This window comes from Motacilla alba, chromosome 2 (genome assembly GCF_015832195.1).
Source record: "Motacilla alba alba isolate MOTALB_02 chromosome 2, Motacilla_alba_V1.0_pri, whole genome shotgun sequence".
In the NCBI taxonomy this organism is placed as follows: domain Eukaryota; kingdom Metazoa; phylum Chordata; class Aves; order Passeriformes; family Motacillidae; genus Motacilla; species Motacilla alba.
In genome coordinates, this window is record NC_052017.1 from 120,261,005 (window position 1) to 120,285,928 (window position 24,924).

Below are 24,924 nucleotides of genomic sequence, written 5' to 3' on the forward strand. Positions count from 1 at the left end.
TCAAACCTGTTCTTTAGAATGATCAGGATTTGTGAGCATACAAACACAACATAATGCTCAACTGCTCTACCAGAGGAGGCAAAAACTGTATTGACTTCCTCCAAACCTTCAAACTCTATAGCTGCATTTTTGGAAATCTTTTAATTTAATTGGGGTTTAATTAAGGGTTTATTTCCCCCTCTCTTTTTAAAACATCATTAATTATTGACCTGGAAACTTTATGGTCTCCTTAAAGCATACTTTAAATACAGTTTACATCTAAGGTTTTTGTCAGACTTCCAAAAAAAAGTAGTAAATAAAAAAAATCAAACATTTAGAATAATCTTCATTATAGAAAATACATGAATTTTAAAAACTTAATTTCTCAGAAAAATACATGTTTTAGGTATGCAGTGCCTTGCCTTTTACAAAGCAGAAGACATCATCTTTTGAAAAAAAGAAATGTACAAAACTGAAAGCAGTTGTTGGTATGAGACAGAGATTTGATGAAACAGTTCTGACAGATGCTGACAAAATAACAGAAACTCTCTTCCCACCACTGCAGGCAAACAAGAATCCTGCATCTGAAACCTCTCATCAAGTATTTTAAGTGCTTGTCAAATGGCAAAAAATAAAAAAAAAAAGATAACTATTTGCTCATCTGTGAGAAATGAAAGTATTTCAAATGAAAGCACCTTAGTGATTTTTTTTAATTAACTATTTTTTCCAGCTGTTACAACAGATACCCTCTGGAGGATGAGGAAACACCTTGCTGTTATGCAAATTCCTCCTCTGAGATGCATCACAACATTTCAGAATTATTGGCAGCTTTGTCTTAAGAGTGGCTGAATGTTAGGAACTGTGCTTCTGCACTGCACCATGAAAAGGTCCACACGTATTTCCATTCAAGGGTAGTAATCTATTTTAAAACAAGAATTTATTGTGTTATAGTATAAAGACACTAAACACAAAACAAAATGTTTAACAACATGAATATTGACACAAAATAAAAGCAAAATAGTGTCAAGCCAATTCTGTAACTATTCCATGTGAGAAATTCCGAGTGAAAGAAAGTTACACACACAGGGTCACCCTTGGGAAAGGACGGCACCACCTCCCTCTAATTCAAGCCCTTTTTCAGGACATCATAGCATTGTCAGAATAGTTGCATTATCTTGAGGGCTTGAGTGGTATATAAGCTTTGTCTTGGCCCTCTCTGTATAGGGGAATTTACTCACAGATCTACAAGAGAACCAATGAGGCATTTCTACTGTAAACTATAAGACCTGAGGTACATTCTCTTCTAATCTACCTTGCATTTTCTTGATCTAAACAGAGATATATTATAGGAGGTGGGGGTTTATTAAAGAGCAGCATAAATTTGGTTATTTAACTTCACTATAATCCATGTAACAGCACAGGTCAATAAAATGCACAATGCTTTGCACTACAACAACCATCTTAAACAAAATACATATGGTATGTCATGAAAGCTTCTCTGAAACCATGTATTGTCATTTCCCAAGCCCCTAAATGAAAAGGTAACTGAATCTGAGATGTATTTAAGACATTTCTTTAGACATTACCTGGTCACATTAAGGTCTCTTTCCTGTGGACTATTTTGATAGGATCTACTATATGAACCAGTCATACATGAATTTCTCAACTGTTTCAATTCATACAGAGCAGTGAACAAGACTATACAGATTAAGTATCAGATTACTGCTCGTTCATATGAACCATTTCCAAAACTAACTACTTTGATGATCTCACAACAATAAAATTTTGCAAAACAAAAAGTTTAGAGCATAAGTATTTCTTTCTGTAAAACGACTTTTTTTTGGCTCTTAAAAGAAAATTAATTCAATGTTTCCAAGGCTCATTGTGAAAATATATACACACATCAAATTTATATCCAAAGCTAGATTTTACCATTGAGTTTTAAAGGCCAAGATATTTTCAGTACAGTAGGAAAAAAAAGCAGTTCCTGAAGTATATTGTAGCCTCACTTCACTGCCAGTATCTACAGTTCTGATGCTGTACAAAATACTTCTCTGAAGCAAATCCATCTAAACTCTATCCACCCTGAGTTAAGCATCTTTTTTTAAAGTGTTTTAAACAACAGGTAACAGAGAAGTATGTACAAGGCTATAAAACATCAGTTATCATACAGCAGATTAAAAAAAAAAAAAAATCAGTCTTTTCAGCCAATTTTCTAGTTTTTATTGTAGTTAGTCATTGTGGATTTGGTTTAGGGATTTTTTTTTGCTTTTGTTTGTTTTTACATCAAGCTATTACTTGATTTAGACATTCATGCATTAATTGCTTGAATTTTTTTTTTGAGTGCAACAATAAGGCAACAGTAAAAAAAATTATAGAAATTTTGCATATGTGTAAAGGTCTTTAGTTTATAAAAGTGCTTCCTAAAAAGACAACCTAATTGCAGTATCAAAATATTACAGAGTGCTGAGAACAACTGTCATTTCAGTAAATGTTGCTCCACAGAAAAATGTCTGATTTTAGGCTTTCCCCCCATTTTTCGGTGAAGAAAAGCCTGGAAAAATTGGCATGGCTACGTGGGACAAGCAAGTTAAGAAAATATACTTTAGACTAAACTTAAATAAGAAGGTCCACACTTTTTTGTGAAAACTTTAAGCCTCTGTCAAAAATGTATTTTTTTTCTTTTTATAATACAGGATTAAAAGACAAGATGATGCTTACAAGATAAAGAAATAATTTACATGAAAATATCTTCTGACAAAGCTTTTCAATCAAAATATTGTTTTGTAACATTCAAACATGACATACAACACAAAAGAAACAGTGAATGCAAACAAAAATGTTATATGGATTGCTTTCGAACACATAAATAAATGAAATATTGGTGTAGGCAGTAGGGCTCATGCTGATGGCTAGCAGGAAATAACAGTGTGCAATCTATTTGGAAAAAGCTCTAAAGTACAAATTACAAGCCCAATTACGGACTGCAGCAAGTTCAGTTATATCACTGCCATCCTCTATCTTCAAAATAAATTCTTGTTTAAATCACTCATACCCTAAATTACTCATACCTTTGCTTCAGAGATATGAATAACTATATACAAAAAGTAGTTTTATTTCACCATAGGGATAACATTGTACCTCTCTGCCAATGTCACTTGAAAAACTGCCCATGTCAAAACAATTTGACAGCAGATAAACAATTTAATAAATACGTAATGATCTTATTACAGTCCTTCAGGTAGGCATGTTAACTCATGCTGCTAGTTTTGTGGTCACAGTGCATAGAATCCAAATATAAAAGAATGGGCTGGATTTCAGGTAATTGTCAATCCCTTGCTTATATTCCAAATATATCCAAAACTTTCACAAGCTCAGTCATATGTCAATCTTTTTTGTGGCAGGAGCAAAACCTTTCCCTGGTACAATGTCCATTGCCGGCAATGGATGCACCAAAACCGCCAAGGAGCTCAGTGTTATTGCACAATATATGAAGACCTGGAATTCTTCCAAAAGCTTAAAATAAAAATAATGGAATTATTCTGACATTTCTGGACACCTGCATTAATACTGTATGACTAATAAAAGCATGTCAGTTGCATGGACTGAACCAGCGATCAACATGCGCCCAGAATGCACACTAGTAAAAATGCAGTCAAAGGAAGTAGTCTTCATTGCCTATAGGTCACTTCCAGTCAAAGGTTAAAGTTCAAAGACTGAATGATCAAAGTGCTCATTTTCTCAGTAGGACTATCTTCTGCTACGAGGATCACAAAATGGTGGCATCAACATGTGTCATCTTTAAAATAAAAGAAGAGCATTTATGGAAAACATATAAACATTCTAATTCAAAATTAGCAAGGTGCTATAGGCAGAAACAATTCCTAGCATAGACAGTAACATGCAGAGGAAATACTCTGAGTAATTCTGTGATTTTGTTCAACTACGACTTGGGGAGAAAAGAGAGTATCAAAAAGTAAACTTCCAAAATACACATACACCCCCAAAGACATTAGTATTAGCAAATACACCATAAAAATGACAGTCATTTCCATGCTTGATATTTAGAAAACCACTTGCCAGGAAAACAAAAAATCAAATATGTTTAACATTTTGCACCCTTGAAGTACAGCAGATCCACAACAGTCATCTAATTAACACATCCTTTAATAAGGAATATATAGGGATAAGACCCAGCAGAGTGGGCTGCTTCTGATGCATTTTCAACCCTTTATATGTGCATGTGTGTGTGTGTGTGTGTTTATTTATCAAGACTCAACACAAAACAATAGCTGACAGATTTATGCAAAAAAGTCCTAAAATAATAATCCTAAAATCTTAAACCTGAAATTAAATTACATACACTAAATTTTAGATACTGTGATTAGACAGAACATACTATAAAAATGCACGTTCTATACCTATATTTTCTGCATTACGCTGCATATTAATGCTCTCCCTTTTAAACATTCTCCTTCACACATCAACCTGTGGTACATTTGCACCTGCTAGCAGTAAATATTGAGTTGTTAACAGAAAGCAAAGTTACTGTCTGCTTATTTTTAAAGAACTTACTTGCAACCTCCCACACCTAAAAAAATGTAGCCTCATAACATTCTACATTCTCATGGGAAAATATTATATCAAAGCTATTACTTGTAAAAAAGCTCTTTAATTTTTCAGTAGGCTACTGCATATGTAAAATAAAATGAACAAGTATGCAAAAGAGAGAGAGAAGGGATATTTAAATGGTATACTAAAATCTTAGACCAAATATCAGAGAAAATACTTTCTACTTAAGAAAAAACCAAAACCAAACCAACCTCAAAACCCAAAAGCAGCAAGGAAGTGCTGGTTGAAAAAAAACACCATTGCCTTTTCCTTCCTCCACACCTCACCCTCCCCCTATAATAAAAAAATCTACCTCCTGAGAACAACAAAGGAAGTCAACAGCTTAATGAAACAGATTTCAGTCTGGATGCCCAAATAAACTGTATCTGGAAGACCCTCCTCTGTCTTTAAGACATCATGAGCAACTCTCAGATGGAAATTCAGCAGGAAAGTCAATGTGCAGCTGAAACAGACATTGGGTAAGGTAGACAATCTAGAAGTATTTTCAGTTATCAAAGATCAGGAGCTTTAAAACAGGGCTTGGGGGGACATCATTTTGTAGCAAACAAAGCTCCATAACTCTGCTCGAGGAATACGTTGCTGTGTTGGGGGGGGATGATATGACATTAAAAACTCTGTATTAAGATGAATGCAGACATATATTTACATGTCAGAATATCTTTCTAAGTGCCACTTGATCACTCTGTGCTCATCTGGGTTTTCTTTACATCAGCTCCCAGGGACTATTTTGCTCCCAGGTAAATAAATTCCAGACACATACTGGAAAAAGAAAATTTCCTTCAAATGCCTGTATTAATACCTATGACAGACTTCTTCCTATCTCTTCAAAACACAGAGCTACTATGTCACATTAAAGCTAAACCAGTCCAATGGGCAGCAGACAGAAGAAATGGCAGAACCACTCTGCACCTCCCTCCACAGGTTGTTGTATTAGCATTGGCATTTAATTTCTCACAACAGTTAGCCTTGGAGAGCTGGTTTTCTTTCCTGGGTGGGATTGTTTTTTCTTCTCTCACTTTTTCAGCCAAACGTGGTTCAACCACAAGATTAGATATACGACACTTCAGCTGAAGCATGAGCAGAAAATAAACATGACAGAAGCATCTTTTCACACTTCCCATTTTACTGTAACATACCTTTTTTTTAAACCTGTTTAGAAAACACTGACAATTTAAAGATCATGCCTTGGCAGTCTTGTTCTATGTCCACATAGGAGAAACAAAATTAAATGAGAAAAGAAGCAAATGACACACACAAAAATGGAAGGGAAAATACTAATCATTTATGAAATTTTTGTCCTGTGGACATCAGGAATATTTCATTTTTTCATGTAAGAATTCAAGGTGGTGGGGAACCCAATGAATTTTTAATCAAGACAGTATGAGTTACTTAAATGAACTTTCTTTCTCCTGCCTCAGGTTGGTTTTTAGGTTGTTCCGAATTTGAGAAGGGGTAAAGTTTTCTGACTTCCAGAAAAAAACCACTGCATAATTACTTCATAGTAACTAAAATACCCATTCAATGAACTGTAACTTGTGGTTTTGAGCCATAATAATACAGCAACCTTCAGAATCAGTAATTCAGATTTCTTTTCATACTAAGTTTCTGTTTTGCTTGTTTAACACAAATAGAATTTCAATATTAAGAAATAAAAGTAATATCTGCAGACTGTTCTGCTTTTACAGATTTCTATTCTAAATCAAAATGAGACTGGTACAAATTAAATGCAGACAGAATATATTTTAATCGCAAGATAAAGCCAATAAATGGAACTTTACCTGTTTCTCTTTAAAAGTAACTAGCAAGTAAAAATTGAAAGTTCACAAAAATTCTCCCAAAACTGCCACGTAAGAGAAACAAAAGCTAGAAATGGAGAAGCACCAAGCACGTTACAAGAGCATGAAAAGAGAGAGAGAAAAGAAAGTGACTGCTGAATAATCTGGTGAGGATGAAAAATCTATCCTTGTGTGCAATATGATTATTATTCTTAGAGTCAACATTAAAAACAACCACATGATGGTCCCAAGTTTCTTTGATATACCTTAATCTCATGGCATACAGCAATTCTCTTACTGTACCTGAAACCACCTTGTTTTGGGGTTACAATTACTGTATTATGAGAAACAAAGTTTCATTCTGTTACATTACCATATGTCGAAACCCCATGGGTCTCAGCAAGTATTATGAAACTATCAAGTTTTTCTTGTTAGGCCATCCATGGGCTTTTAAGAATCTTAAGAATTTTAAGGGTGAAGACTTTGGAATTTGCCTCTCCAGTTATGAACTCTTACTGCCTCAAAATACTTGCTCTAGTTTTCACTTCAGGGACAGAACCAACACTGGAGTGAGGAGGCCATGAAAAACTGAGGATGTCTTATGGTGGAACCTTCACCTGCCTCTGCAGTGATGGAATCAACTGTTTTGCACTACACTAGCATGGAGTATTACCTTCTCTGACATATCCCTTCCCAAAGTACTTGCGCTTCCAATGACTACTGTTTGTACAGAATTTTCCTATGGAAAGCAAGGAAAATATTGCTAACAAGAGGAGAAAAACAAAGAATGGCCCATCTCTATCCCCTTCTTCTCTCTTTCCTCACCAATGGAGTGGATAAGACAAGCACATACAGCCAACTGCAGCTCTGGGTGGAGGATGACAAATGCTGAGGCAGAAGAAAGAAACCACAAAGTATAAAGCAAGACACAGAACACATGGAAACAAAAGAAAAAAAACACAAAAGCAAAAGCAAAGCAAACCCCAAACCAAAACCAAACAAATTAAAAAAAAACCCAACACAACACTAGCACTGCAGACACTAGAATTTTTAATACACTTTTCTTCTTCTTTATCGTGTCCATGGAGAATCTTATTACTATATTATTGAGTATTAGTTTTTAGGAGCCTTTAAAGTCAGTCAACTGTCCCATACTGGCAATTCTGATTGAGAGTGGAAATCTATCAAAACGCATAGCTGTTTACAAATACATAGGTATCTTTCCAACAACATAGAAGTTTTTAAAATGTTAATAACAATAACAAAAAAAAATGTTTCGAGCAAAACCTAGTTTCATCATGGACTTTCCCCAATCCCAAACTTTGTACTTGTCATGGACTGATACACTTTATAAGAACTTTCCTTGAAAGTCAATCCTACAATTTAAAACATGTTTAAATTTCCACCAGGAATTATTCAAATGTGATACAGAAAAAAAAAAACCCACAGCTGAGTATCTCAGAAACAGGATTTAAATAACTTTTTCAGTTGAAAAAAAAAATAGTTTAATGCTTTGAAGATATTTATCCTATTTCCCTACAATTTAATTGTCTTCAGCCTGAAAAGGAGTTAAAAATTTCTGGTCCTAGTTAGATACTTACCATGATACCACCATTTTGTTTTCTTTGGATTCTTGTTACATGTTCTTACATAAAATGAGTTATCTGGAGGTCGCCTCTGCAACAAAAGAAAAGACCTACAAATAATCAAACAATCCTCATATTGTAATACATGAGCTATTTAATAAGATTACGAAAGATTACCATGTGAATGCAGTGAAAATGAGGTAACAGGCTGGACTAGATCTTTTTGGTGAAGAAAAATCTCTCAAAAGATCCAGGTAACAAATTCTTACTTGAGATACTCCAAGAAAATAAAGTAGTAAAAAATATCATACAGTTTGGTAACAAATACGGGAGGGGAAAAAAAAAGGAAAAAACCAACAAACAAACAAAAGAAACTAACTCACAAGAAACAGCTGTTGTTCAAAACACCCCCCAAAATTAAATTCCTTTGCAGCTTTGAATCTAATTCTGATGCATTACATCCAATTCCCATTCTAAGGCTCAGCTTAGAGTGGGTGAAAAAATTATTGTAAGTATCTGTAGCTGATCATTATTACATATTCTTCAGTTTTCTTCTTAAGTGTCATCATTTACAAAACACATAGGATAGAATACAATACAAAGCCGTTTTGGGGTGGTTTTTTGACTACATATATGACTAGGACTGACTGGGATGCAAAATAATTAGGCATGTTTGGATAGCACATATGGACAAGCTCTGACCACATTTAACTTCCACAGACAGCCCTCTGCGAAAGAAACGGTCAAAAGTGAAAGGGCAATCTCTTGACAAAAAGGTCTCTAAGGTATTAGTGCCAAAAAAGCAGCTTAGCACTATTTACTTCCCTGAAATGAAAACTATCATGTTCATTGAAATAGCACAGATGCAAAGTTAGAAACATCTGCACTAAAGACATTTCACTAGTCATTCCGCACTGCCTTTAGAGGAAGGATAATTTTACCAAAATTGTCCTAAAGCACGACTGAACTTTGCAGTTAGTTCAACTGGAAGGGTTCCATCCACTGCTCTTTTCCAGTAATGATATATAAGCAGATTACCATGAAAACAGTGGCAAATACTTACTGCACTGTTCATTTTGCAGTTCTAGTTTAATATTTCTAGTTTAATATTTTCTCAGGAGTAAAAATGTAGATACAGTAGTTTTGCCTATTTCAGAATTTGAGAAATGAAAATTTTACTTTGTAAAGTAGAAAATTACTAACTTTTACTTATTCTACTTCAACAGTGCTAAAAAAGCCCATACCTTTTCTTTGCAGCTGGAAAGCATGCTAATAATGCTAAGACAAACAGATTGCACTGAGAGGGCTGGAGACCAGTCTTCTGTTAGAATGGATAAACAGATATGACCATTGCTATAAACATGAGGATGAACAGGGATATTGTCTCCAGTAAACATGACCTAAAAAAAAGAACAAAAATAACTAATTTATAGTCCCTGTTTTAAATAAAACTGAATTGGTTTGGGAAACAACATAATCTTATCTAAGAAGCAGGTCTGCCATCTTCACTTATACTAGGTAAGACACTTCACCACGTTGGGTTAATTCAATTTTGGAAATTATTAAGTGAAATGTAAAATAATCAATGGAAACCTAAATAGCTAGAGAAAATGGAGTTAAATAAATGGTTAAATATAGGGGATTTTCTATTAATATTTATACAGCATAAAAAATGCAAAGGTAACAATGTAAATACTGCAAAATCTTGCAGCCTCAGTCTTCCATGTCCTAAGGAATACAGCTGTCTAGCCAAACCACTGGATTTTAATGACTTTATAAGCCACCAGGTTATACCCCAAGAAGCACAACAAGATTCACAAATGAGTATTTTTATAAACCTGGACATAACAGAAATAAAATTCTGGACAACTCATCCAGGTTCCAGCATGAAGAATGAAATTAAAATGAATCAATCTTATTAACTATAAATAAAGGATTTGTGAAACCAAAGTATACCAAAGTTTACCAAATAGGAAATATTTTTAAAACATTACTTGAAATAGAAAAAATGTTATTTGACATGGAGAATATGGAAGAAAAGCATTTAGAACCTGAACTCCTCTCTATTAAAATATACTATCACAGTGAAAAAAAGGCTAGAAAAGCAATTTTGACAACTCCTGCTCCTACATCAAGTTTTTGTCAAAACATATCATTGGTTCAAGACAAACAGAAGGAGAGTAAAAGTGAAATCTTCATATCAGTATTATACTCCTGAACTCCTTTTCCAACTCCTTCTATGCAATAAAAACATAAATCTCTACCACTCATAACTGTAATACCCAGCAGTTAAGTCTTAAGTGTTTCTTAAGCTATATAGGTATGCATAAAAATATGTAAACATGTACACACACACACCCACCTCCTCACTGATGACAAGCAACACCTTCATCATACAGGAAACTGAAATTAGAGAGTTTAATTTATCTGCAAAATGGCAGACAGGTTTCTAAGGCATAAGAGAAACTGGATGCAGAATGATCTTTCAGAGGTTTTTAAACTGGTATTTCTTAAGCATTGAAGGGCTTACCTTCATAATCCTGTAATGTATTTCACTTGTAACTAATATCCTGTTTTTACATGACAACCTTTTAGGTAAGGTAAAGAATGCACTCTATGACAGACAACATACATTTAAAGGCAGAAAACATCCAAGTGATTAAAGCAGCACAAGTGAAAACTGTCAATTCACAGTAATTAGATTTGCAGGAGAGGTAATTATGACCAAGAAATTGTAGTGCAGAATGACCCTACTGCACAGCAATGTTTGAAAAATTGAAATTCTAGGCATTTAAAACAATCCAGTATCCAGTACTTAAATTTTTAATTGTTTTCCGTAAAAAAAACTCAGCGTAGATGTATGGATCTAATTTACTGCTTTACAAAAAATTGCACAGAGCCACACACATAAGTTGGGTAATGAAGACAAACAACCTGGAACCAAATTAAACTGGCTACTCTCTTGTGGATCACCTATAATTAGTACCTTGCAAACCTGATGAGGTGCAGAAGTACAAGTAGCCAGTTTGTTCTGTAAAAGACTGAAAGTCAGCGTTCTAGTGCTTATCATGGCACCTAAAAATATGTTTTTATGGCTTAAGTGTCTCTCACAGCTCCATGCTTCAGTTTTAACACCAACAAGAGAAGCTGCAGAGATACTTCCTAGAACTCTGAGCTGAAACAGACAAGACAAGAACTAAGACACTCTTGCTTTTCTACTTCCTTTTTCAGAAAAGCAGGGGTGATAGGTGGCCACTACTCTTATCAGCCATACTTTGAAGTGCTTCCCTCAGGTAATGGAGGAATCAATGTACACAGCACATTCTGCAGTCTCTAACACATTCCACTGTTCCTTCAGCTCTCTAGGTTGTCTTGAAAGCAACACAGTATCATATACTTCAGTTATAACACTATGTGCAGGTCTCTCAAGCACGTCGTGTATCTAGGAGAATCCCTATCAGAAGTACAGTATTTCTTCAGCTGTATTAACAATAGCAGCAGACAAGATGCAAGAGTCTTAAAAATCAACCAGAAAAAATTATGTTGAAAGTAAGAAGGGATGAAGCAGCAGTTTATTGTTTACTTGGCTCCTGCATCACAGTAAAGGGGATCTTCCTACTTTACCCTGTATTTCATGACATGAATATCAACATCAAAGAAGCCTCCAGGTTACACTAATTTCATCTGTTCAAGCAGACATCAGAGTCCTATACTTCACTGCAGAATCATTTGTAAAGAAAAGGCACCTGCACAATGTGTTTAATACAAATTAAAGTAAGCAAAGCTGACATTAGGCTATGTGGATAATACAATACTCAGCACACGTCATACAGCTGTAACCTGAAGGTAGCAGGAAGAGAGAAAAAAGGCAGCAGTTACCTGAGGCGAATCAAAAGGATACCGACTACTAAACTTAAATAAAAGCTGAAATTTTTCCCCTTCATAGAGTGTTCCTGGAGCACCTTCCATGTCTACAATCCACCTAAGGAATAGGGGAAAAAGCTGTTAGCACCGTGGACTAACAAATTAATACTTGTCCTCCTGGAGCACTGGACTAATCAAATCAAATGTCAATCACAGCCAGACCATCTAACTTCTTCTCTAACACTGCAACAATCACAAAGGTGAGCAATACATCAAGCTTGTATTTAAAAGAAACAAGCTTGGTGTTTTGCATACAGGCACACACAGTGATGCAAATTGTAAATGTAATTATGACTTGAACTATACACAGACCGGTCAGTTCCCAAGATATGGCTGCTAATGTGAGACAACAAAGCTGGGAAAAAAAAAAAAATCCCTGCTTGAAAACTTAAAAGGTTTGGAAGGAAACAAGCTAGTACACATTCTCTTTTGGGTTGTTTTACTTTTCTGTCAAGGAAAATTCAATACAGTTTATTAAAATAAAATCTGTAACCAAGGGGAAAGCGCAAAGCTCATCTTGAACTTGCATCTGTGGAAAACTCAGAAATTAAATACTATCTTGCAGGTAATGGAACCAAAAATAGAAAAGTTAATAGTATAAAAATTAAAAAGGTCCCAGCAAATTAAAACAAAATCCAAAAACAGGGTAATTTGAATCTGTAATGAAGATAACTCAACATACCAGTTTCTTTCTCCTCTGCTTCTGCTCCTTCCACCATAATACCATTACAGTAACTGACCGGTGGAATTGCTGGGGGAAGAGGGTGGTGTTGCATGTGGGGGTTTTATTGTTGTTGGGTTTCCATTGTGATTTTTTTAGCACAGCCAAAACTAGATGCTTTGCATATTCTTCAACACATACAGCAACATTCTGCTATCTAACTTTCATGATTTTACAGTTCTGTTGACCACTTAATACCATCCTTTGCAACATCACTTTCCCATTTTTGGGTTTTTTACCTTTGATTGAGTTTTACAGATCTAAGGTAAAGAGACTACAAAAATACTCAGATATGGTTTACATCAACTCAAGGAAGGCAGATGAGATTTTGCAGAACAGCAGTGTACTCAGAAAAGTCGACATCTCCATCTGGCAGCTCTGATGATCCTCCTGTAAGATATACTCTCCCTCTGTATTTAAGCCATGCACATTTTTCATTTTCCCTTCTGTCACTCTTAGGCAGTTTTTTTGCTGGTTTTATTATTGTTGTTGTGCTTTGGGTTTTGGCATTTTTTTGAGAAAAACTGCTAGCTCTCACACCCTTCAAGAGGAATGCATCTTCAACAGTAGCACAGTGGCTATACAGTGAGGCCTGCTGAAGTACATTTCATACTTTAACTTTGTGAAGATGCCTTTGATTTTATGAATCTGCACTCCAGATCACTTATCTCTTCTTATGCCTTCTGCTTTTACATTTATACACACAGTGCAGCAATACTCTTTAGATTTATTGGTTCTTGTGATCCAGAAATTGCACTTCCAAGTTTTTTAAATAGTTTACTTTACTAAGTAGAAGATAACTTTGCCTGGGCATTGCTCCTTTTATGGCCAAGGAATCAGTAGAACCCATATTTCCTGAATGCTTTACAGTTTAGCCTTCTCAAATTTCTACTCCTTGTATATTTAAAATAAAAGATTGCTCAATGTTTTAAATGACCCAGTTACATCATGGGATCCAATTATTTTATTCAACATCTTTAAAACCCAAGCAAGTATTGCTACACAAATTTTTAACACAACCAATTCGAACTGTAACTTGATTAATGAACTCAAAACATGCTACCTGCTACCAAAAACGCTCAAAGAGAAAAAAAATATCATTTTACTTTTGACAAGAAGCTTCTGAAACAGCGATAGTTTCAAATCTAGCACGACAGCAATAGGAAGATTTTATGTACAAGGTATTGAAAGGTATAAAAGTTGTAGAGGGCAGAAATTATAATGAGGTAGTATTCTGCAAACAGATATCCTTTGCAATCTGCTCTAAACTTTGATTTAATACTTTTTTGTTGAAATAAGTGGATGCCACTTACAATATTAGACTGACTCATTTTTGCAGAAAACTAAAAACCGCTATTTCAGTTTTAGTCATATTCATCTGAATTTCCACAAAGGCCAGCATAATTTAAAAAGCAGTGAGTGTTTAACTCATGCTATATGTATATAGCAGTATATATGAGTCTCAGAAAAACCTCATGTAACATGGTATGAATGCCACCACCCAAAATGCAGATGTGAAAACACCAAAATTCAGCTCTTGTTTAAGCTGCTCCATCAATCAATCACATAGTCCAGAACTTAAAGTCTGAGATCATACTCTCATCGATGTTTACATGTGCTCAGTTTTTAACATTTCTCTAAAATCAAACCAAGAAAGTTATGAGAAAAAAAATGTCAACACAGCTTGAATATTTTGAATTTCCATCAATTAAAAACCAGATTAATACCAAGAACAACCCCTGTCCATTTCAACGGACACAGAATATTTTACCATGTTTCTCTTCCCATTTCACAAATCACTGAGAAAGCCAAGGCAGGGAAAAAAGTACAAACAAGTGTACCCAGACAACTTTGCTTTTCAAGAAGTTTTCTCCACTTGCCTTAGAGAAAGAAGGTAATGAAAATTAACAGCTATGACATATATTCTATTCAAATGTCACAGACCTCTAAAACAGCTACTCCATTATTTCAATCAATCTAGAAGAGTTTGAGGTTAGTAGCTGTGAAAGATAATTAAATTATTTTATTCTAAAACATGCGGAAGCTTTTACTAATTGACAGTTTGTTAGACAGGAAAATGCCTAATAAAAATGTAGTAAATTCACTACCCTGTTTCTGAAAGTGTCCAACACATTATGGCAATATGCTTACTAAGAACAATGTTTCATTGCCTAGACTAAAAGCAAAATTCACAATGTTACTTGGAGTAAGTGGTGGAAGTGTGAAGAGAACTGCTCATTACTTACTCTTTTCAGCATGATAGCAGAAATAAAACAGTATATTTACTTACTGTGTAATTGAATTTTGTACACTCTTTTCATCTAGAGTCATTCCCGGAGGTGGATCATTTTGAAATGCCAATAGTTCTTTTTGTAATCGTTTCTATAAAGAAATTGTATGGAATATTTGAAATACTAAATAAAGTTCAACAATAAACATGCACACTTAAGTACATTTCATCAATGTTTGAAACATAAAAGGAGTTTTACTTGACAATTTAAAAATAAAGTGAAATTGAAAGGTCAGAAAGAAGGATGACTTTGCTCCTAGAAATTCAACTGAAAAGACATAGGCAAAATAAGTTACAAGCTTTAAACTTACTTTTTGGGTAAAATACAGTGGCACTTACATTTGCAACACTGCAAAGGGAAGAGCTGTTGTGTTACAAACTGCAAGGAGGTATAAATGAATTTGTTGTGTAACAAAAACATCTGTTAGAGCTTTACCCTTAGCAACAAACATTTCATATTTACACAATATCATTCGATTTATAATTAAATCTACAAGACTTTAACAGCACAACTTCCTCCTCTAAGTAACCTAAGACATTTCCATTTGGCATCTGTGCAATCCTTTGCCGTGTTCTAAGTCATCCCAGAGGACAGAACAGAAAACTGAACCAAGACTATTTGGATTGCACAACACAAATGGAAAACTTTACACTAACTGCATCTTAGAACCAACAGAGTCATAGCACTTATTAAAAGTGTTATGGCAGTAGCTCGGGTAATTCTTGCCTATTTTGACAGAGATAAATTGGCCACTGCAAGAAGGTGTTTCTGCAACAACTACCAGAACAGTTTCTTACAACCTACTACTGACCAAGGGAGAAGCAGCCTCTCTGCTGTCATTGTCACTGCTCTCAAGAGTCAATTTTCTCCATACAAAGTTACATAATATGTTTTGTCATTTCCAAGCCATCCAGATGGTAACAAGTTCAAGGCTTTCTCATTTCTACCGTCCTTTTCTCCTGCCAACAATTTTAAGGTTACTATCTACAAGTTCACTTCAACTTCACTACAAGTGAAAATTATTTTATACTCCAAAGGAATAAAAACATATAGTTTGGGGACTTAGTACCTCATTTCCATTCAATATCCAATTTTTTAAAAACACAGGTTTATCACACACTTGTACCTGTTTTCCAGTGCTTAGCAGAACTTAAAAAAATTCCCAGGGGAAAATAAAGTGTAGATTTGTCAACACAGAAATGATTCAGTAATCCCATCAAATATATTTGAAATCAGACTACAATAAATTCAACCAGACAACTCATAAAGAAAATGCCCTTATACATTCAAAACTTACATTCTGAAAGTACTGAAATAACTTTCTGTCTCTATCAAGCAGCCCTAAAAACTTCCTTGGAATTCTATATTGCAAGTTCCTACCTGGCACTGAGATATAACAAACAAACTGAAAACCCAATGCTAACATTTTCATAAGCTGTATACATTACTCACACATAAAAAACCAGGACAGAATCCTAGTGTTTACCTTCTTCCTTCTCCTCAGATTAAGAAAACACTAACAGTGTTTCCAACACCACTATTATGAATTAAAATGCAAAGGAGCAAAGTTGTGAGACCTTTTACAAATCCTTAATTTGAATGGCAGAGATGTTTTGAAGTCAATTCTCTTTCTGGCACTTCTCCAGACAACCATCAAACAAGCCTCAAAGGCAATCAACCTGTGTACATTTCATCATGTAGAGAAATATTTTAAAAGTTCAGAGATGAGAACGTTTGACAACGGAAATTCAAGCTCCCCTAAAGAGGAGATTTGGAAACATTGGTTACAAAATAACAAAGAATATATGTATATAAGAAGAGCAAATAATTCAGTAGATTCGTTTACTTATACATGTAGACCAACTATACAGCTTTGTCTTTAGAAAAAGGAGCCTAAAACACATTTTGGACTTTAATTAAAATCAGAAACATTAAGGTATCAGTGTCTGACAGTAATTTGAAGAGACAAAATTCTGTCTGTTGTGTATCCTAAAAAGAATTTCAAAATTACCAACACTTAAAATATTATCTAATTTCTAGTTTGCACCTTTGGCTCTTTCTCCAGCAACGATCTTTTCAGTCTAACACAGACTCAGTCATGCTTTTGTCCATATCACTAGTGCAAAAATATGCTCTGTTTCATAGGTTTTTAGTTCTCACATGCTATGTTTATGGTCTTTTCTAAACAAAAAAAAGCCAGTAGCAAAAAGAAAAAAAATAATTAAAATATATACTTGAACAACAGAGTACCACAGAAGTGCTCTGTTCCTCTGATCCGAAAACATTTGCTGACACTGGCATGAGGGCCTGTCCATTCAGCACAAATAATACATACAGACAACATGCTACTTCTCATTGTTTGCAATTCAGAACAAAATTCACAAAACATATCCCAGAGAAATAGCAAGAAATACTATTACACTTTGGGTCAAATGTGTCACATCAAACAAATCGTATTTTTAAAGAAATTATTATTTCCCAGTTAGCCAATTCAAGTAAGTATCAGCATAATCCAGAAAAGGAAAGTCAAAGAAGGTATAACTCCTCCCATCCATAAAAAATCCTGGACAACAGCAAAAAACTGATGAGCAGAAGGCCATGGTACTCAACAGGATTGGGTTTTTTTTGCCTCAGTCTTCAATGGCAACCTCTCTTCCCACACCACTCAAGGGGATGGACAACAGGAGGGAATGAAGTCCCTCCCACTTTAAGTAAAGGTCAGGTTCATGACTACTTGAGGAACCTGAATATAAACAAATCTCTTGGACCCAACAAGTGGCATTCCAGACTCCTGAGAGGAACAGGTGGATTTAGTTGCCAAGCCACTTTCCATATTTGAAAAATCACGGCAGTCAGGTGAAGTCCCAGCTGACTGGAAAAAGGGTAAAAAGGAGGACACTGAGACCTGTCAGCCTCACCTCTGCACCTGGGAAGTTCATGGGACACATCCTCCAAGCAGCTGTACTATGACACATTGACACATGCAGGACACAGAAGGATTCAGGACAGGCACCACGGCTTCACTGAGGCCAAGTCCTGCCTGACCAACCTAGTGACCTTCTAGAATGGAGTGACTCATCAGTGGACAAGGGAAGGGCTACAGATGCCATTTATCTGGACTCCTGGTAAGACTTTGGCATGGTCCCATACAAGACCCTTCTCTCTATGTTGGAGAGAGATGGATTTGATGAGTGGACTGTTCAGTGGATAAGGAACTTGTTGGAGAGTCACATCCGGGGGGTTGGAATGAAATGATCTTTACAGTCCCTTCAAATCCAAACCATTCTATAATCAGTTCCATCTGACCTCTATTTGCAGCTCGCAGTGGAAATATCAATACAAGAAAAAAAAAAAAAAATCTATGCCATTCCCACATAAAGCTGAAAAGAGCAAGTTCAGTAGAAAATGAATGTGTTATCTATGAAGTTACAGAAACTCAATAACCCAGAAAAGCAAGACTAACACTGTCAGTGCTATAATGAAAACAGTTTATAGCAAATAAATTTATCACATTGAAATAAGGGACTCCACAAAAAACCCCTATGATTATCTATTAAGCATAGGAAACTCCAGAGCAATTCTTTTTAATGGTAAATTCCTAGACACAGCTCCTCACTGGATAGGGAAGGAAGGGATTTAGAAGTGAAGAAACATACAACCCTTCTGGATTTGTTCTTGATTCAGAGCAATATCCCTAACAAAACCAAGTTTCAGCAAAAGGCATTATTTCCTTCTGCCTTACAGGAACCTCTCTAATCCTATGTCTGCCTAAAGAACCATTCATTATACTACACCCTGATGGATTTTATGTATCCCAGCACTGCTCCCTCCCAAATAAAGAGGCTCTCACCCTAGAATTATTCAGAATAGAAGGGCAAGAACTGCTATTAGAAATGGCAGAGAACTTATTCATTTTTCTTTTCTCCAGCTATACTGACTATCTGGATAATTTGCTTTGATATTAAAGATCAAAATAAGTATCTTGTAATAAATTCCTGGATTTCTCCAGTTCTCAGTGACAGGAAGTCTGAAAGTGTTAAACAGTTCAAGTGGAAAAAATGCTTTTAAAGATTTCCTAAGTATTAACCTTGCCACTAGAGACAGAAGAAAGGCAGTTTATATATGAAGATAATTACTTCTATTGGGCGAATAGACACACATTTAAGATGTGATTTATGCCCATTATTTGTTGGGGTTTTTTTTCCCCAGCTGGAATAATAAAATATACTCTATATTTCAAAACACTCTACTATTCCATTAACCACACCATAGAAGTTAGTAATTCCTAATCTGATGAACATATCTGTGTATCTTTAACAGGCCTTCACCACACATCTTCAAAATTTGGGGTTTTATTAATCAAACATCAACTCCATTATTTCTGTACAGAATAACAAAGAGCTGCCTATAGACCCTTCCAGAACATGAGAGTACTCCACTGAAACTGGAACAAAACTGCAGAGGGCACATAGGGCCTACTGACCAGAATTCATTCAAACAGTGAAAAAAAAATGTTTTAAGAGAGAGAATAAGTAATATTTAGAAAATAAGCTTTAAATCAACTTCTCTGGTGAATGCATTCCAGTGTTTCACTACCCATGGTATAAAATGTTTCTTTGCTATCTCACCAAAATACCTCACGTTCCAATTTTTATCTCTTGCCCTTTGTCTTCCCATAGCGGCTCTGTTTTCCCTTGATAGCTTCCTATTATGTTGTTGCAGGCATCAGCAAGATCTCTCATTTGCCTTCTCTTCTTACAGCTGAAAAAACCCAGTCTCCTTGGAGGTCACACAGTTCTGCCCCAGCCATCCTGACTGTTATCTGCTGGAGTCACCCCAGAACCCCAATGTCTGTCCTGTACTGCAGCTCCCTGAACATAGCACTCCAGATGAGGTCTCAAGTACCAGAGAGAGGAGAAGAATCACTTTCCTCGAGCTGCTGGCTCGATGCTTGCACCGACAGCCTGATGCACAGCTAGGGATATTGAGAAAACTTGAAGCTATTTTCCACAGATATTATGAAGGACTATTTTTTTTCTCTCTTTCTTAAAATAATTTGTCTTTTGTTGTGTCTCATCAATATAGAAACTGGATTATCAGGAGACTGATCTAGTTATTAAAAAAAGCTCTTAAATGAAGCCCTTAAAGACCAGATTCATACGGTTTAATTAGGAAACTGAGTTCCTCGTCACCACAGTAATTCAGAAAACATCTAAAGTTTGAATTTAAAAACTTGAAATTAATTTCTCTTCATTGTTGAATAGTATTTGCTGACCAAAAAGGTTACAAAGGACAATAATTTTCTTACAGCAACACAGTCTAAACACCTATTCTTAGCTTCAAGACTCAAATGTACTTTAAAAAAACATGACTCTGGTATATCAAGCCCATACACAATAGCTACAAAAGACACATTGCAACTGCAAGATTCTCAAATCAAGCATTTGAAAAGAAACATTTCAGCAGTGGGAAAGCCATTCTTGTATTTGACAGCCATGAGTGCAGAATTATTGTTTTTGTTTTCACAAACATTCTAGAAAATTAGCAGCAATATACATGGGGTGACAAAATATAACAGATTAACACTTTTCAGACAATTTTAACTCTCATTCGTAGAATCTGATAAAGTTACATTTAAAGATACTTCTCCATCTTCCTAACATAAAAGGAAGTTGTGCTAAAAGCCTTCAACATTTTTTCACATCACTTTATCTCTTGCCTCTACAACTGGAAGAATTTTCTTTACAGTAAGAGATCTATGTAGGTTGAATGAATTATGGTCAAATTACTCCTCTTAGGCTTCATGGACACAAAAGTGTTCTTTCATTTACTTCAAGTCACATTGCACCTTTCCCAATCTCTACTCAAGTAAACACTTTCAAGCCAATGCAGAGTGCCCTCAAAATACTCTTTGGCAGGTTCACTCTGTTCAACAGAACCAAACACCCTCTCTCAATCAGACACCCAGTCTAAACAACCAACTACGACTTTGATAACTTGTGGTCTTTATGGTTTCAGAAAAAACAGAATCCACATGATTGATACCACATTTTTCTTGTGTGCTTATTCAAATGTCACATCAACATACGTGGAAAATTCTTGCACAGTCAAAATACAGCTACTACTCCTCTTTCACACAATACAAGGAGAAAATCATGTTAATTTAATGTGATTTTTTTTCTTAAATACATTTGGCTAATAGTCTTTGCTAATTGTTGATTGTTTGCTATAGGTATCAAAGACTATTAGGTCCAGTGATTTCCAGCAGTCAAATTTGCACATAATAGTAGAAAAACAAAAGTAATATTTATCATCTGGAAACTCACTCAAAAGAATTGTCAAAAAAATCAAAGATTCAGTTGCTTAGACACTTTTAAAAAGCAAACCAACCCACACAGCTAAATTTTAATTACTGACATAATATTCAGTGTCTAAAAGATATTGAATCTGCCCTTTTTGTTTCGCATGCTTTGTCATCAATTCAAGCATTTGTCACCTATTCTTTGCCTTGCTTTCATTTTCTATTTACAGGCTCATCCCTTTCCTCATCTTTCTAATGATTTATAAGAGCATCTTTTAATGCTTTTCAAACACACCAATTCAAAACAATGAATCGTGAGTAGATTCCACTCTTACATGCTTATCCTTTTAACAGGAATTACTTAGTCTCACTTTTCTCTTCTATACAAAGCCTCCTCAATCTTCATGTGCCCTCATGGTGCCACTTTGACTTTTACTATTATTCTTATTTTTTTCCATATTGAGACAGCTTGGTACCAGACATTAGTATTTTTGTCTAAAAACCTGTAGCCCTTCAACACTCCAGCTATATTACGATGTGCCTAACTAAAGTCAATACTGCAACTGCTTTCAGCTTTTTCCTCACCATGAACGAGGAATACTTTTTAAATCAAACTCAAGTTGCTTTCAGCCTCTCAACCAGCTCCTTCAAGTCAAAATAGAAGCTAATGCAGCTATTCATGCCTAAAACAACCCCCAAACAGATGTTTTCCATACACTGATATACTCTTGGGAGCTGTGCCTGCTTTACTGTCCTTTTCACATCACAGGACATTCTCTTCAATGTTTCTGCTAATCCATCAAAGGATTTCATACAGAAACACCTTCCTGCTTGTCCACTTTCTCTTGAAAGGGACTGGAAGAAAGCAGGCTGCAGACTTATAGACATGAAGGATGCACACGTAATCTAACTTTGACATTTTCCTTATTTTTGAGAGACAATCTTATGCTTAAACATTCTTGTAATACAACTTTAAAGCAAACCAGGACTAAAATGTATCAAATTGATAAAAACTTTCACAACCTAGAGGGAAAAGGAACAGCTGAGTAAGAATACCAGAAACCCAAGACTGGTTAACAGCACAGTTCTTCAATAAAGGAATAATCACACTCCTTTGCAAAATGCAAAGGAGTGACGTAAGCAGTAGTTTATAGAAGTATTTTCAAATGGAAGTCTTTGAAAGATTACATATTCCTTACTTATACCTATCTCTACAGGAGAGGATGAATCAGGGATGAAATCAAAGAACACAGCTTAACACTGATCCAAGCATCACTTCCAGAAGAAGTTTATTCAAGTACTTGAGACATGACTGACATAGCAATGGTTTGTATCCTGTTGCTGATTTTGTCAAACAGAATTTGTGCAACTCCTTCAACAATCCTTTACAGATTTTCTAAGGTATCAAACCCTGTGAGATTTCTTACAGCATATGGAAAAAAGAACACAAAATCAGCTGGTGCCAGTGGAGTAAAATTCGTGACAGCTCTCTAGACGGCTCACAACCACCTTGATCATTTCTATCCTGACAGACAGCACTCACTGTCTGCCATGCTTCAAGTTAAATGTATGTCTGAAGCCAACAGCTTCTAGCAAAAATACACACTCCTCTTTCTCCAAACTGGCACGTATCTAACTTGGTCACCTCTGGAACTGGGAAGACAACATCTCAAAAGCCACAGCTGAATTCTCACTTGAGTTGATTCTCAGTGAATCACACAAAGAAGCAGGCAGGGCCTGCACGTAAAAAAGATGCAACACATGAAAAGGGAGAGGGGGCAGCAATATAGGACAGGAAGAAATGTAGAGGTTTTCAATACTAGTATTTCAAAACCAGCCCTAGAAACAGGTAGTTTGGTCAGTGTGTACAACTGAGCTGGATATTATAGCACATAAATGCTTATTAACAGATACAAAATTATTTCACTGGTGTCTGTGTCCCTGTTCGCTATCTCAAGTGTCAATAACCTATATTCCTAAAGCATATCTGGCATCACCACCATCACATTGCCCAAAAACAGGGATTTTTTTTTCTGATTCTACCATAAACAAGGGACACCCATGGACAGAAAGAACAACAGAGTTTAACCACAATCCCTCACAATGAAGTAATGCAAAGGTATCTTCTTTACCCACCAAGAAAACTTCCTGCTCTTGTAGGCATGTGAAAATCACCTTTCTCAACACCTTTAGAAGGGTGTAGCACAATATCAGGAGTCTATTTTCAGTTCTAAGCCCATTGCCAGAACTCTTAGAACAGCTTTGCCCCTCCCTTGGAAAAGTGGAGCACTGGGAGTTAAAGTTTAACAAAACTAAGGGCAAACAAAAAGAGTGTGTACAGTGTACAGTGTAGAGTGTACAGTGAAGTTAGAGGGGTCACTACCAAGTACAACTTACGTACATACAGCTGACAGCACCTAGGCCAAAAAGTGAGTGCTGCTTCAGGTAACATTTTATTCTTCATAACTGGAGTGGGAAAAGTGTACATACAGTGATATACTGGCTGTTGATTAGCAATAAAATATTAACACATTAATCCAATCAAGTTTGAATGTATGCCCATATTCATGGATTATTATTTCCTAGGAGTTGAAATGACAAACTTTGAAAACATAAATAATACAAAGAAAATAAAATTGCAATTCTTGAATACTTCACTTTTTGGTGTTTCAAGAAATGCAGCACAAAATGTGCAGTGTCTTAAATCAGCAATATCTTACATGAGTAAACTAAATTATGCGCTAACTTAGTCAAATACCTTACCTACAAACAACCTATTTCAGTGATCTTCTTTTTTATGGAGAAATAAAGTAAGAAGGAGAAAAGCTGAGTTGATTAAACCCAAAGCAGATTTGCAAAAGACATGATATATTAAGGGAAGTGGTAAGAATTTGGTAGAAAATAGCTAGGGGAAAAGCAAAACTATCAGTAAAGCAGAAACACACAAGCAGAGCAAAAAGTGGCAAACAGACTAAGAGATTCCTTTCACTTCTGCTGGAGGAAATGTTTCATTGCCACACGTTATTTCACCATTAAAATAAGATGTGGTGGGCAATTTAACTGAAATGTGGTGGCCTTTTCACCTGGACTGGCAGGAACTCAACTAGCCATATCCAATAAGGTCGTATCATGATGATATGAAGAAACAAAGATGGAATAGCAACTTCACAGACTAGGAAGCATGCAGGACTAAAACATCTGCACTTGAATTGTGTTACAAACCTTTTATTTCTATACAAATAGAATAGAATTCCTTTCAATTTCCTTCTCTTTGATGCAAAAAACCGTGAATGTAAGAAAGGAATAATCCTCCAAGGCCAAGTCTTCCTGGACACTGCAAACTCAAGTCTTACTCTGGCTCAAAGATCAAAGAGGAAGAAAACTAACTCATAAACAGTTAGAAGTTAAACATTAATCCCACAGGGGCTCCATTCTTCTATTTTGGTGTATATATATTGGTAAAGCTGCTGCACCCTAGGGAGACCTAACAGTACTTCTTCCGTAACTACCAGAACTCTCTTCCGCATCCAAAAATTTAAATGGACCCAAACTCTGTTAGCATCAAAACACTGTCAGTAATATGATAATGTCCTGGCAAAGAACTGACAATTTGCTTATGAGCTACAGCCTGTCACCTCCTCCCACAGTCAAGTTACAAAATGTTTCACAAAAAACATCCTTTCTGATTTGGAGAAGTTTTTACATGCAAGAGACA

At 35.6% G+C, this 24,924-nt stretch overlaps 1 protein-coding gene across 5 annotated transcripts in view; it reads right to left on the reverse strand.

The window, feature by feature from the left end:
• Positions 1–899: 899 nt before the first annotated feature.
• UBE2W (ubiquitin conjugating enzyme E2 W) overlaps positions 900–24,924 on the reverse strand; it is a 32,349-nt gene continuing 8,324 nt past the window's right edge. For 2 of the 5 annotated variants that reach the window (XM_038126981.1, XM_038126982.1), the window contains exons 2-7: positions 14,908–14,999; positions 11,852–11,954; positions 9,217–9,372; positions 7,988–8,063; positions 7,212–7,274; positions 3,785–7,125 (exon numbers count right to left, since the gene is read on the reverse strand). In XM_038126981.1, the coding sequence (XP_037982909.1) occupies positions 7,043–7,125; positions 7,212–7,274; positions 7,988–8,063; positions 9,217–9,372; positions 11,852–11,954; positions 14,908–14,999 (573 nt within the window). In that variant the 3' untranslated portion in view covers positions 3,785–7,042. The other 3 variants (XM_038126984.1, XR_005255694.1, XM_038126983.1) reach the window with 3 other exon arrangements.